Here is a 16,297-nt window from a genome sequence, read left to right as displayed (position 1 = left end):
CAGGCAGAGAAAATGTTCCTTTCAAGTAAGACTGCGTGTCAAGCAGCAATAACAACATCAGAACACAGGTCCCTCTGTGGCACCGACATGAAAGACTTTCTATACTGCTGATGATCACATGCAACGGTCTTAGAAACGCAGCCATAGCTCCAGGTGAAGTAGGGAATATTGCAGAGTTTGTCAATAATGCAGTCACAAGGTGTTTCTACGTGGCTCGCTGAGAAGAGAGTTCATCTATGAACAGCTACAGTGGAGTGTTTCCTGTCTTCGAAGAAGAAATGCGTATGCTTATGTGACATAGTTAAGTTGGAAGAAATATAATTATGCCGTCATGAGACGGATTCTTCTTCCTGCCAGATGAAAGCCATGTGAGACTCTCGGCATCTTTACTCCAGATGAAATTATGATGAATAACCAGAAACACAAGATCGAAAATATGGGAAAATGTCAGAATGAAATGCTGAATATTTCATTACTGTACCAGAAGAAGTTACAGCTGCAGGTTTTACAGTGAATCGGCCACCGCGTGTGAGCTCATGGATATCTCTCTGAACATGCAGGCACGTTAACGACGTTGCCAACCTCTTGCCCTGAATATAACTTCCTGGATGACAGAAGATTACTGTAAAAAATAAAATAAAAATAATAAAAATATAGGACCAATGCTCTGTACCGTTTTATTGGGTGAAGTTAGCCGCAAATAATCAAATAGTGGCAAGTCAGCCCAAACTGAAATGTGAGATTCGTTCCAAAAACAGCAGAAAAACAGCAGCTTTCCTTACATTTGAATAAATCCTAAAGGCTACAGATCGTATTCCATCAACTCATTGCTCAAATACATCCATAAAACAAGTCAGGATATCACCAAGATTCGTTTATGATTATTTTCACCAACAGAAATGACATTTTGCTTTTCTCAAATACATCAATACATTTTATGGCAGTTTTTATTTCTCAAATATAAAGTAATATTGCCCTTTACCGTATTTTGAAACAAGCAAACTATTTGGTAGTAAACCACTATGGTCTTGGTAGAAAGTAAACAGTTAGTGTTCATAAAAATTAGCCTTTTTACCCAATTTGTTTTACATATATGTTTGTAAGTCTGCGGTTTTATGACAGTAGTTTGGACTCAATGTGATTTCAGCAAACATTGGTTTAATGTCATCCTGCATTTATATATCAGAGTGAAATCTGTTCAAGATGATTATGATAAGAGCAACCTTTAAAAGATGTCATGTAATTTATCCAGCATGTTTAAATAAAGATCTGCATTTTTAAGCTATTGAAAGTTAATCAATGTTTAAAACCGATTTCCAACGATGATAAGAACTCTCGGTTTAAAGTCAATGACAATAAAAACGCTCTCTTTCTGATTCGGTGGCAAAAAAAACCCCAAAACAAATCATCACAAAGCTGCGAAGCTAAATTTAGATTATTTTTTTTAAAGGGGATTTCCACTCAAAATACAAACTGCTCATAATTCATGGTCAGACGTTTTTCTGTCTGAGAGCCAGAAACCAGAGGAAGTGTAGCACCCGTTATGTGTTTGTGTGCTGCTCAATGATGATGATTGAGATGTTGGTTGGAACGATTTAAACTGAAATGACATGTTAGATCAACTAACCAATCCGTTTTCTGACTCTGGGAAAAAAAAACTTCCACAAGTTCATAACTGTCCGATTGTCCCAGAGTCATTTTGTTTTTAAATAAATGCCACTAAAGCAGAGGAGGATCGGCTTACCAAGGCACCCCTTCCTTTCACTCAAGTACTTTGATAATTGTGAAAATTAAAAAAAATACTATCCCGCTTCGCCTCTTCTTAACTATTATAAACCCTCCAACAGCATTAAATATTTTCAGGTTTCTTAATGTCATTGTTGTTTCCACCTCGGTCAACCCTCTCTTCTCAGTCCCACTCCTCCTCGTCTCTGTAGGGGTTGTCGTCCCTCGGTGGCTCCTGAAACCTGATGTTTGCCAGCATGTCCCTCATTGCCACCATTAGACGATTCACTTCCTGGTTCAGCTCCTGTCCGGCTCGAGCCACTTCCATGTCATCCTCCTGCCTCAGTCCACCCTTATTAAGAACAGAGAGGTCAGTTAATATACAATATACAAGCTGAAAACGTGGTTGGATATCCAGACATTGTTGTGTAAAAATAATTGGTCCTGATGAGGAGACACGTCAATATGTGCAGCATCTGCATGGAAAGAGACGCCATGTATCCTGATGACATGCAGATGAAAGAGAAGGGGCACTAAAATCAAACCTTGAGGAACTACATGTTATTTTGGAGGATTTGGAGAAGTTATCATCAACTGAAACAAGCAAATCTCTGCAAGAAAGATCCAACGGATTAAAAGCAGCTCCAACAGTACAATATGATTCTTATGTCTATTTAAAAGTACCAACTGTATCAAAAGCAGCCAGATTGAGTCATGCCAACATAGCAAATCTATTTGCATCTAAAATGTATCCTGAAGTCATTAATACTTTAAGTGTGCAATTCAATTTAATTCATATAGCCCATAATGACAAATTAGCATCAGAGGGCTTTACAAGCACCGTGGAGAAAGAAGAGCTGGGCTGCATATCTTCCCAAGTCTTAATTTTATTTATTTTATCCAAATCATATCTCTTCCTCTCCATAAGTGGATAACATAATCAGGATGGATGGACGGATCCTGATGGAAACAAGCCTCAGGCTAGGGCTGGGCGATTTGACCTAAAAAATAAAATATCCATATTTTCCAAACGAATTGACCATTTTTGATTTAAACCTTGATTTTGTTTCTGTTTTTCCTCTAAACAAACTAAAAAGACCAAGGTCAAATTTAAATACATATTTTCTTTGTTAACACAGTAATAATAAATGATTACCAAGTAGTCTAGGCCTATGTGGACAAATCAGTTGTTCCAGAATAATAATAAAAAAACAGAACCACTTGGCTGTCATTATGTGTAAAGATGTTTTTTTTTTTTAAATCAAATTGAAAAAAAATGTCTCTTGTAGGCCATCCCTGAAAAAACATGTAAAATGAAATACGATAAATAATAATATGTAGCCCGGGTGTAGAAAGCAGGGATCCCTAAGATAGCTAAACTTAAAGTAATTTGGTTTAATAAAGAGTAAAAATGGTTCACTCAGTTTAAGACCAATTAATCACAAATGAGTAAACAAGGCAAGAAAACGGCAAAAACACAGAAGACAACACTTATTGATCACTCAAAAACATTACTAACACTATTATACACTTATTTACACAGAAAATCCACCAAAACAGCGCTCCACTTTGCCGTCTCCGCTCTCCTTCGCTCCGGCTGAGCTCACTTCAGCCTTTCCCCCCTCGGAAAGCCCCTTCATCACCGTAACGTCATGTATATCGATGGAGAGCGCAGACTCTCTGCTGCCAGGAGCCGTCGGAATTAGGGCGATCGCGTGAATGGTTGAGGAGTTACGGTCATTTCAATTTCATATGTCCATTTCTGTCGCAGGCGACAGGATAAACAAATCTGCGGAGTCTAGTTTTCAAATCGTGATTTTGCGGTTCAGCCATTTCACAAACCGTAGGAAACTCAAATGCAAATGAATCAATTAAGCCCAGCCGTGCCTCAGGCCCATGTATAAACTTTAAGGATGTAAAGCTGACCCCACAAGATGTTCAACGTGAACATGTGGTGGCAGTTGGTTTGTGCTGCTCAGCGACAGCAGACAAAAATAAATCTGTCAGACTTTGGATAATATTTATGATCCCCGGAGATCATACTGTTCCATGTCATGCACCTCAATCAATGTAAAGTTGTCAATGCCCTCTTGTTTTAACCCTGTTTGGACATAAACCAGACTTGTTCTGCACTTGGACTGGCACCACCAAAGTCCTCACAGCACTAAGTAGACTTCGAGGCGTATTGACATTAAAGATTATGGACCACTCCAAAAGTATATAATCATGTTTATGTTCCAAGACGGCAAGTTGTTGGTTTTCTTCTTCTTTAACAGAATGAGTGGGAATAGCTTCAGTCTATGCATTCATTTCAATTGAAAAACATGGAAATTAAGCATTCTGGTGAACTCCAAGAAGAAACTAAAGGACACAGTTATTAAGACCACTTTTTAAATGGTTTTGGTGTAATTAAAATTAACTTCCAACTGGTCGAGTGGGGAGCTGTGGCTGGTGAGCAAACACAACTCATTTGTTCAACCTCTTGGCCTCGACGAGCCAAAAGGTTGAATCAGAGGCGAGGCGAGTCGATATCTAATCTTCTATCTCGACGCTCAGAGCACCCGAGGAGAAAAAGATGTGATGTAGTGAAGACGTGTTACCATGGCGACACGCTGCCAGTGGATTTAATGACCCCCCCAAAAAAAACCCTCTTCGGACCTACACGATTCACATGCATGACCTATATTTGGTTCAAAATGAAAGGTGACTAGTTTGCAGGTTTGTTTAAATCTAGTCACAGTGCTCAGGTGTATGAGAAGATCTAAAAGGGCACCCATGGGAATAATGGCTCCATACAGCGACCAACAGTCCAAAAACTCCACAGGGTTCCTTTAAATTAATGATGGAACATGAATTTCTCTATTTGTGAGTGAAATAGAGAGTATATTAATACCGGTACACATTAATATACATGTATATAGATTTTATTATACAGTGCTGGGACTGAAAAATTCACCCTTTTCTGTGTTTTTCCTTTAGAAACAAAGCCTTCAATGCTATCATATGATTCATGCTTTCATGATTAATACAGCTGCTCCCTGAAAAAGTCACCCAGTGATGCTGCAAAAGACTCTACGGCTTCGTGTGAAACGTAATGATCCACTAGAGATCTGCTAGAATTAGGTAGAAGATTACTGGCACCTTTTTTAGATAAGTCAGATAGCATCAGTCCATATTTGTAATGGGGCCAAAAACCGGCAACTATAGGCCTTTTTACACAGCAGACGCCATGTTGGCGACGCGACCTCCGGCGGATTTAACGAGTTTAAAGCCTAGATCTAAAGAAGATACAAAGCCGGTAGTTGCTCATATGAGGCCACCATTGTCTGTATCAACATGTTTATGATGCAGCAACTTCGCTTGGGGGTTGAAGAGCGGACGAGCAAACGTTCACCTTTCACAGTTGTTTTGCTGCATCGAGCTAATCGGATTTCTGACGCTCATTGAATACGTCACACGACCGGCGGCGCTCTCCTTCTGCAAAGGATGTTTTGTAAAAGGAGCAAAGTTCTTTATAAAACGGTGCGATCGATCGCAGCACATTTTTGACTCCTTTACCTTTATTATCCGCCGGAATCTTCTGCGTAAAAAAAGGGCTTTTAATTCCACATCTCACTGTGACTGCTTTACATCAAAATGTGCTTATCGCCATATGGAACACGGGATAAGAAGATAACGAGGCATAAATGAGCGGAAAGAACAAACACAATTGGTTGGTGAGGACATTATGGACCTATGATGACTATACAATTGCTGCAATTCAAGTTATGTACTTGCAAACTTAATTGATCCTTATAGTGTGGAAGCCACAAGTGAAGCACACGTTCTGATGCCGGTGTCTCTTACACACATGTACTTTTTTAAAAAACTACAGGAATGAATGGCAAAGTCTATAACTTTGCCCTATAAATAACAAATGATAAATATATACAAGCGCATCAAGCTTAATTATAAGGAAAGAGGGAGCAAAGTTGAGGCCAGGAACAAATTTGCACTTGATGAATGTCATTATTGTTCTTCGTTGGCTGTGGGAAATGGTGGACAGAATTAACACGGTCATATGCCTTCTTTGTATTTTTTCAGTTGTCATCCCCTTAGGGTAACCATGAGTCTCTGGAGAAAACAGCCCATCAGTCAAGCATGTGGCGAGATGCTTTCAGGGTCCTTTTTACGAGTTTGTATGTTTCCAACAGCCCTGGAGGGTGCTGCAACTAATTAGCACTGTGTGTTATTTTAGTAATAGCTTCATCCAGACCCTACATTTAAAAACAGTTTACACCCAATCAATGATTTTGGAAAGTCAACTTAAAAAAGAGACAAAAAAGACATCTGGCAGGGAATCAGGGTATCAAAAAGATAATTTCTGATTTTATCAGTTGACACACTTTGAAGCAGGTCAATTCATAGTAAACTACTCACCAGCTCTGGGAGCTTTTTTTTTTATATGAAGTATAGAGCTTACAACTGTCACATGACCTGCCCACATCCTCACCATGGGTTCTTTATTAGAGCCCTTTTATTATACAACAATGCAGCAGCACCAGGATTCATCTTCGGATGACATCACTAGTTTGCCCTTCAGGTTAAAGAGGGATTTGCTCAAAGCCACAAATTATAACTGAGGCTTACAGCATCATATACATAAAAAATCTATATAAAAAAATCAATTTTAAGGAGTATCTGTCCTTTTTTAAATGCATTGAAGAAAAACACATTCAATAAAACTAAAGCACATCCTTTTCTGCCCCAAGCACCACCCAACACCAGACCATTTCATCTTTCCAGACCTATTTCCTGCCTGATCCATGAAACTCACCTGAAGGTTGAAGTTTGGCAGCAAAGACCGGAAAAACAACGACAGTGTGCTCTCATTGGTTGGACCAACGTGCTGCCTATATGCAGACACACAAACACAGGAATCTCTTTTAAAAAAAGAACATTGAGGATTTGCGGGTTTTATGAAGCACAACATTTGTGTCTTTGCCCGTACTGTGGGATATCAAGGACAGGTGTAAGGGTCCTCCATTACCTCTCTGGTCGGGTGTATGACATAACCGAGTCCAGTGGAGGCAGAGGGTCGAAGCCCATCACAGGCTGACTGGTCACCTCCTGAGGGAATCAAACAAACACACTAAGATTAGTCATTTTCTTATTGATACCAGGTAATTGAGCCAAGTTTAACCATCTTTGTTGTCCTGACACACAAGACCCTCATCCTCATTTTATTTTTCCTTACTAAAGGCAGACTTGAGGTGGCTTCCTTGATCTCAGAGAGGAGGACGTGACGATGGATGTTCCTTGGTGCACACTTGTACCGCTGCTTTCTGATAAAACAGAGGAGCAGAGTTGTGTTAACACATGGAGCATCATTTCACAGAAGGTTGGTAGCAGAGAAGCTCTTACTTGGTTTGGCAATCCTCCACCAGAGGGTCTTTGGCATCAACCCGACACAGTACCTCCTTCACAGACTCTTCCAACCACAGCATTACTGATGCCTCCCTCCACAGGCTGTGAGTCCTCCCCACATACAGAGCTATCAGTTCAGCCAGGGCTGGGGGCTGTCTAGAGTCAGAGAGGGTAGGATGAGTTTATCAATACGAGGATAACGGAAAAGGTTACACACAATGCAAAATTGATACGCTACATTAATAGTATGGGGTTAAATAGCATGATAATGAAAATAAAGGGAGCAAACATTACCCTATCTGGCTTCTTGGGCCAAAGAAGACATGTGAGCTGACTGTGGTGTCTGGCTGGACAGTACACAGATCCAGTAGAGGAACCAAAACTGCAAAAAACACATTTAAAACATTTACAACGTCTCTGATGTGAACGGCATTTAATCACTACTATATTACAGAGATCTTTTGAGGCATGCCATAAACAATGTGAAGAAGTGACTGAGGGGCAACCGTGTCTAAATATTCATAGAGGTGGTTCATTTCTGAGAGTCTAACCTCCAGGGAACATGATGAGAGCGTTCTGCAGCATCTGGTTTGCTTCGTGTCTTTCTTTCACACTTTCTTCGGGATCCACGTCTTCCTGCTGACTGAGATGGAAATGGCAAAGTGCAATGGAGAACGCAAAGTTTGGCAGTAGGCACAGGTTTCTGTGCACCTGAAATGCAAAAGAACAAACAATTTCTCTGTCAATCAATCAACATGTATTTGAATTTCACACATGGGTATCGCAGTTCAAAGTGCACACTTTACCTCCAAGTCCTGATGTAACTGTAAGAGATACTGGTACTCTCTGGAGCGCAGCGTCAGGAAGTCGATGAGCAGGAGCATGCAAAGTGGATCAGCGTCCGGGTCCAAACTAATACGGTGGCAGACGAGACGTGAAGCAAAGGATTACTAAAAGGGCACCAACATACACGCAGACCACATTTCTGAATGCAACAATTAAAAGTCTCATCCCACACACTGTGCACCCTTGTTTACAGCTGATATTGAGTTTAAATTCATATGTTGCCACTTTACAGTGGAATTCATTATAAATCACGAGCAACCAGATGGAATAAAACAATCCCACAGCTCTGGTATTTGCTTTCAGTGTACATTTTGAAGCTTGGGCAGCAGTCACACTGCAGTGTCTCAGAGTGGTTGTGCTTTGCACAAATTGCTACCGACAGTGATATCAGTCCATTTTTCTGGTTTCCTTCAAAATCAACCACAATGCCTTTAATATTACCCGAGGATGCACGATGGTATTTAATATGGTTTGTGTTCAAACAACAACAAAAAGTGGAATAAAAGTGTCTCTTCTCCAAAATATAGGATGGACATCATATCACATAATGTGTGATGTATTCTTTGAACAGATTCTGTTATCGATCATGTTGCCGTTTTACGCCGACAGTGATTTATTCACTGCTGGTTAGATATTGCCAGCTGTCATATAATATTCCTACACTGCAGCTTTGCAAAAGGACCAGAACATGGCTGCAAGTAAGGAAGCCAGAATTTGATGAAAATCATAGATTAAATTAAAAATTAAAAAATTAAAAAATTAAAAAATGCAAGCTTTGGCAGATTGATGGGAATGCTTGGGAGCAGCCCTCTTCCCCGTTTATGAAGTCTAACACAAGTGGTCTCTGTACCTGCAGGATACCGGAGGTTCTACGTAATGACATTACATTTGAATATTTACATTTTATAACCAATACAAAAAAATATATATTTATTTAAGTGTATCATCTTGGTCATTTAGGACACATTTTCTTACAGTTTGCATTTCAGCGTCACTTTTAGTTGAAGAAATGTTATTCAAATGTCTTTTAAAAACATTTTTGAAGTATAAGGAAGGTAATTGGACCTGCATTTATTTATAAATCGCTAATTGTCTTCCATCTCATACATAATTTTGCAGGGGAAGTTGTTAAACCAGTATCAGCAGTCAAATCGCATCATGTCAAAATAAAATGTTACTTTTGGATTTCCCCTAGCGCCTGAACAGGATTACCACTGTCAGACTACAAACCTAATAGTTTAACAGTCTTTGAAGTGCGTCTCCCAAGTCTGATGACTGCTGTTGGTGGTTATTTTATTGAGGGAAATAAGAGTTCTTTTTGTTTAGCTAGCATGTGACCATATGTAATATTATTCAATGTGATGTTAAATGAAGAAACTAAAAAACAGGAGGAAAATTAGGAGCGTCGAAGCTGCCATTTTCCTTTTTTGCGGGAGGAGTCGAGTGCTCGTCTGAGGTAGGAGATGAGTTACACATGAAGACATCAATCGAGTATTGAATGTTGCTGAGGTAAAAGTAATGTTATTGGTCAACCTTTAAATGGAAAAGCGTGTTGGTCAAAATCTTCTATCACAGTGTTTGTAATTTAATATCTTGATACTGATATTTATCACAATATAGCATGTTTTCTGGTAATTTAATAAATAGTTTATGTCAAATAACCACATGGTAAAGGTGTATTTATACTGTATACTACCGAGTATTTTCTCATCCAAGAAACAGAAGTGCAAAATTAACATACGTTTAAAGTGAATTATAGAGAGGAATACAGGAATATCTCCAGCTATATGCAGACTACGAATACATACAATAATTTGATTTAATCGACTTTGATCAGATTTTCTGAGAAAGTTGAATACTATGGGCTTGTTCTCAATTTAGATATCTGTCTATATCGGGATGTATGATTTAATCATGAGATGAATACATCGAAAGTCAATAAATTACATTTTTTTTGTACAAAACAAGTTTCTCTTGGACTCTATAGCTGGTCTTTCCCAGCGCTCCAGCTTTCCTTTCTGTACCTCAGGATCAGTTTGCAGTACTCCAACGCTGTCCGTGGGCATCCTCTCTTTTCCAGGAACATCATGTGCTTGTAAAGAGCCAGATAGAATGCCCTGCAAACACAGTTGATTGAATCATTCAATCGCTGAGTCATTCAAACACAATTTAAGTTCCAAACCAGATTCTGGAGTCCAACAGATGAGCCAGAGAAGCAAGGTGTCTAACAAAAGCAAGAAAGGAGGAAACCTTAAATGACCAACCTATTCTCTGGTCGCAGATAATCCAGTCGGCTGCTGCCTGAGCTCAGACTGAACAAAGGGTGAAAGGCACACTCAAAGCTGTACAGAGCCCTCTCTGAAAAAGAACATAAAAATGTATTGATATCTAGAACAAGAATATACAGTTTTCACTGAACACAGCTATAGGTTGTGTGAGACATCTTCATCACCAGCAGCACTTCCTGGGGACCAGAAGTTAAAACCGCTGCGTACTCCCTATGTTAAAGTTCAACTGATGGGTCTGTGATAACAAATGAGATACTGTGCTTTGTCTGGAACGTCAACTTGAAGTTGGCGTCTCGGTTGCTTTATAGCTCACAAACAACACGCGGATGCTTTCCACTCGACCACCGCGATTATTAGATAATTGAGGGAAATTACAGCCCTTTTGGCATCTCATAGAGTGGTTATATTAGACACACTGACCACTGAAACACTATTTTGTTCAGATTCTCTGTGCACTGTAAGGATTCTACTTTACATGTATCTATACAAAGTGCATATAATCAACAGCTGAGAACTTGAAATAGTTATTTCTACAGGGATTTCTTCCAAACTAACAAATAATATTATTAAGTAAAACATTTACAATATATTGTATAATGAACGGTATTTCAGTAAAAGATTAATATGATCATAATGCAGTTAAAACAAGAATCTCAAAACATGCCAACCCTGTTGTGACAAAAGAATACTTAAAATTGTAAAGGGAGCGGAATGTTTCATGTGTTTATCAAAACAGATCCAAGCCCCATCGCTGTTGGCTGCAAATTAAGTGATGAATTAATATGGATAAAGAAACAGTACATGTCTGCTCCTCTTAGCTATGATTAAAAACAGACTTCGAAAGCATCATAATGTCTGTGTTATGTCATGGCTATGCCAAAATCCAGAGTAGACGCATAAAAAATGGAACAGAAGGAGCTCTTCTCCAGTCGGAAACAACTCAGCTTAGGTGTAGTATTTGATAATAGCTTAAAAATATAGCCAGAAATAATTGGAATTAACTAAAGATGACAAATTGTGTCAGTTTGTCTTTGAGAGCTACACCAATCAGTGGCTGTGAAAAGGATTCTGCTCAATGGTTTGGCATCTGGGTCATTCGGAGTGCATGATCCCCACCGATGAGGTCCCTGGCCATCTCCTGATCCTCCTGTATGCGGCAGACGTCCGAGAGCTGCAGCAAGGAGTCAATGTGGTAGGGGTTGAGCTGTAGCAACGCCTGGACAGGAGAGGAGAAGACACAATGGTCATAATGGAGGAAATGCTGTACATGGGAGGAGTTGGATTACAAAACAAAAAAATGAGGGCCGTCCTCGCCCAAAGAAATCCTTAGTCGACTCAACTAATTGATTAGTTCATTTAGATTCTCCACCAAGAATCACAAAAGCACCACTTCAAAGCTGCGTTTACTAGAGATGTGTCATATGTTTCTTTAAATAATGTGTCATATGTTTCATATGTTTGTGTCATATGTTTCTTTAAATAAGTAATTTGGCATGAAAATACAATATTACAATTCTATACAATTTATTGACTAAATAAATCGTAGTCGATTAATCTGTGGGGTAGAGAGTCAACGTTTTATAAAATGCATGTGGTTACACCATCCCTGCAGTATGTTTACATTTACACATTTTGCCCCAACCACGGTTCTCATTGTGACTCAACACTGACTTTTCTCTCAAAGTGTTATTTTAATTGTAGTTGTTGATTTGTTTATACTGAGGACGACTCGACAGGATTGTTAAATGCTGATTCAAGAGTTGAAAAGGCTATAAGGACACGGATAACATTGTCTATGCATAGTGATGTGACCATTCTTGCCACACAATAACATTGATTATGTTATGCATCTTAGGCTATGAATATCTATCACTCATGAGAATGTAACTGACAGCAAAGTACAAAGCAGAGATTAACTGATTTTTACCACAATGTTGTTGGGATCCATGGACTCAACAGCATCCAGGAACTTAAACTGGACTTGCTGGTAGTGCCGACCGTGCTCAAAGGTGAAATACTGAATGCCGTCCTTCGACTGCAGTAAGGCCATCGAGATTCCTGTCAAAGAGAGTTAAGAACAGCAACCCAAGAAAGACAACAGGCTGGTAAATGGCTAACACAAGTATGTGACACAGAACAAAAACCCCAGATTCTAATTATTGCTATTAGAAACTTAAATTAAGAAAATACAGTCTGCATGTAAAGTTCCATTCACCACCAGGGTTATCAGCGTTCGGCCAATTACTCACAATAGTTATCGTAGATTATATATAATTTATCTATTATACATTTATAGTTATTCATTATATTATTCTAGTGTTTGGTGCAACAGCTCAACAGTCATTTAAATTGGCAAACAGTCAGTTTCAGCCTGAATTAAAAGCTTCATAAAAACAATATAGATGAAGGACAAGCCTACCTGGGCGGCTGAAGCGAGGCCAGCTGTCCTTAGGACTGGTCATCCAGGTGCTTCGCTGAAACTGTCTGTTTCTCTGTCGAGGTCTTTCAGAAAACAAACAGAAAATAAGCACAAGAAAACACACGGGCCACTTAAATGCAAACAATCTCACAAACCTTTTCACTATTCTTTTTACCTTTGATCCCCCTGAACAGCTCGAGCCCCGAAATATCTCTTCAGCTCCGTTTCTGGGTTGAGGTGCCTAATGAATGAAACAAAAACAAAAAATGCATTAAATCTTCATAGGCTAATAACTGTGGGCCAGCCGAGGAAACAGAATCCAAGGGAAACATAGCAGATGTTTGATTTAGATATTTTAGATGTGTCCACGTCTCCTCTCCAATGCAGAAAGATAAAGAAATAATTCTAATACTATTTTCTGCTAGTTTCAAGAAGCAAGTTTAACATACTGGACAGATAGTTTACATATGGAAGGCAAGATTTAGTAAGTGAATAATCACACATGTGGGACACCCAACCCAAGCCTCACAGTTCCCCCTTTTATGTGGTTTTACATTTTAATTTGATCTTCAGCCAATTAACAAAAATAGAGGAAAATAAGGTTCCCATAGACATTATATAAAATGATGTAGTATCTGAAAAGCTGAAAGTCTTCCTTTTTATATGTATTATAATCTGGACACTCCTTCAATGACATAATGGCTGCACAGAGATGAATTCATGTGGGCCATCTTTCCTACCCAGAGGTGATCAAACTTGCTTGCGTCACTGAAACCCACAGCCCAGATGACATCACATGCTTTCTATGAACAAAAGTAACTGGCGTTTGACAGCTAATTGAAATGGCCTGCTCTGCAACGCTGAGTCGGACTGCTCTGACATAATCCCAATGCAGGGTAAACAAACAGCCTCCGAATAGTTTTGCTTTCTTGTATGAAACAAGTGCCACCATGTGGCGGCACAGAAAGGAGTCACAGAAATCTAATGTGAGGCTATGAGCTGATCATTGACCAAGTGAAGTCATGTCAGCTACGTATACTAAGACATATCTTAGTACTACTACTCCAATATTCATATTCATTGCTGTGTGAATGTAAATATACTAATGACATCTGAATCTATCTAGTTCGTCTACATGAGAGATGTTGGCCTCCTCACCTGTGCTCCACATGTAGCACAGATCTTCTGTCGGAGCCACTGCAATCCTCATTTTGCAAACTCAGACCATTGGACTGCTCCAGGTTCTTCAGCAATAAATCGATGTTATCATCTGGTACACTCTCCTGAAAGTTATTACAAAGAAAAAAAACAATAAGACGGTGTTTAGTTGTTGTTTGCTTGCCAAAATAAGCAGTGTTGTGTGTATGCAGCTTCTGGCTCTGATTGTAACACATTGTTATAACCAGAAAATGATTTTCATTACATGTAATGAACATACATGTATTAAAAAAATATTAATAAAAATGATTCTAAGAATGTAGCTAGGGTTATAATTTATCCTGCCAGAGCAGATATTGAATCCCTTCTCAACAAATGTACCTCCCCATCTTGTGACGTCACTTTTGTCTTCTTCTTTTTCTTCTTCTTTTTAACTCTGTCTCCAGACAAAGACTTTAAAAGAAAGGAGATGACAGTTTAATATATGCAAAGATGGACATTTAGAGGTGTATTTTGGTCAAATCAAAGGATCACAGAAAGACATCTTTCTTCTCACATCGATCCATCGTTACCTTTGTAGACGCTTCCTCTTGCTTTTGGTTTGGTTTTTGCACATCTCCGTTATCATTCTTTTCTGTGCCACTCGTTTTATTTCCATCTGGTTGTTCTGCCTCTTCGTCGGGTGAGGTCTTCTCTGCTTCGTTGTCTGCATCAACTATCTAGTGTTGGGTAAAGCAGTGCTACAAGTTGACAATGAAATCTCATAGCTGCATTGAACAGCGCAATAAACTTTGTCCAGTTTTAAGGCATCAACTTTTCCTGAAATAATGTAATGGCCACAACAAGCCGATGACTTTTGTGTTCATGAAAACAAGAAATAGGACATGCAAAGTCAACGTTGTTAAGCTTGAAGATGTAATGTGCCATGGATATATAATACTTGTATTATATATCCATACTACTGTTGTGATGAGTAACACAGACCTACAACCTTTTACACAAAGTAAAAAAAGAAGTCATGCATTGTGATCACAGTGATCTTTTGCTTCATAAGCAAATCTCGATTCACGACTCCTGTGTCTTTATTTCCTATTTTTATAATTAAAGATGTCATTACAACAAGTCTGTCTATGTACCTTCGATTTAAGTGCTAACGTTATAACATCATTCACATCGGCTTTACAGAGGCAGAGTAGGAATCTGTAGTTTTGAACACTCGGATATTTCCCTTATTATATAAGATATATATAATCTATTTACTTAAAACACGCGTTGAGAGGCAGGTTGCATCGTGTGATTGTAAAGCTATATAACGTTTCCACTTCAATAATAACACAATATAAAGGCTAGGTAAGCACACCTGTGTTACAGTACACGGTACACAGTATTTCGTGTTTTCTTGGGGTTGGTTTTGCAGACTACTTCCCCGAGATGTTCTAGAGTGACAGACACGTTGTTAGCTAAGTTGAATCTGAATGAAATGCACCTGAGTTTAGTGAAATACGTTTGGAAACGAGCTACCGTGAAGGCCACACGGCTAGCTTGAGTTAGCTCGCTGTAAACATCTGCCAGGAATGACGATGCGTTAGAAGTAACATGCGAGTCGTTTGGTGAATTACACCGTCAGCTTACCAATTCATAAATGTTGGTGAAGTTTTTCTGAGCCTTGTTTTTCTTGGTCTTTCGGCTGCTGCCTTTGCTATCAGACGGGGGGGAAACATTAGCCGCGTCCGGCTGCTCCTCCGAGCTGTCAGCCAAAGTTAGCTCCCCGGGGTCCAAGGCCTCCTGACCCCGCTGCTTCCCTTTGAGCCTCCGCAGAGCCCGGGTGGACATCGTCTACTGCTTTTGGGAAACACACGTGTCAATATTCACGATTTAATACGTTTCTAGTTAGCTGACAGACACAGCAAACGGATGGAATTATGGCCAATGCCATTGGTTTCCCTATCTTCTTCTTCGTCTTCTTTTTCTTCTTCTGACAAATAGTTCAACACTTCTTGGAGTATTACTGCCCCCCAGCGGATGGATGTAAAATTACATCAATAACTGTTCGTCCCTTTTTGGAGCGTATTTTCTTTCTTTCTTTGTTTCCTCTAGGTTGCAGTATTAAACTACCCATTAAATAACAATAAAATCAGAACAGGTACCGATACATTTAAAAAACATATGATGTAACCAATTAGGCAAGCAGTTAAAACATATCAACACAGAGGCCTAGTCATAAGCAAATAGTAACTGTACAGTGTGTGCTGTATAAGTTCACTTGTTTTATCCTAAAACTCCAATGCAACACATGGTGTTTCAAATCAACTCAGTGTATTTGCAGTTCTCTCATACACCGGAGGAGGCAGCATCAACCAGAGTAAAACTGCCTGAACAAGGCAGGCAGGTTTTAAATGACTTCTATCGTTATGAGCTCAGCACATTATGCTGGAAAACACAATGACTTTAATGT

The 16,297-nt window shown here is 39.3% G+C and overlaps 1 protein-coding gene across 1 annotated transcript; it reads right to left on the bottom strand.

Moving 5' to 3' along the window:
* Positions 1-663: 663 nt before the first annotated feature.
* On the bottom strand, positions 664-15,806 carry tcf25 (TCF25 ribosome quality control complex subunit). Its single transcript, XM_084016143.1, has 18 exons — positions 15,475-15,806; positions 14,415-14,561; positions 14,224-14,295; positions 13,843-13,967; positions 12,860-12,925; positions 12,685-12,767; positions 12,193-12,323; positions 11,382-11,481; positions 10,242-10,335; positions 10,002-10,094; positions 7,938-8,043; positions 7,683-7,842; positions 7,426-7,513; positions 7,129-7,287; positions 6,962-7,049; positions 6,755-6,834; positions 6,542-6,617; positions 664-2,077 (listed from the first exon to the last, which is right to left on the bottom strand). The coding sequence occupies exons 1-18, from the start codon at positions 15,673-15,675 to the stop codon at positions 1,910-1,912; spliced, it is 2,037 nt and encodes a 678-aa protein (XP_083872269.1). The 5' UTR covers positions 15,676-15,806; the 3' UTR covers positions 664-1,909.
* Positions 15,807-16,297: the final 491 nt, after the last annotated feature.

The sequence above is a fragment of the Eutrigla gurnardus genome (genome assembly GCF_963514095.1).
Source record: "Eutrigla gurnardus genome assembly, chromosome: 1".
NCBI lineage: Eukaryota > Metazoa > Chordata > Actinopteri > Perciformes > Triglidae > Eutrigla > Eutrigla gurnardus.
This window is presented reverse-complemented; position numbering and strand designations above follow the sequence as displayed.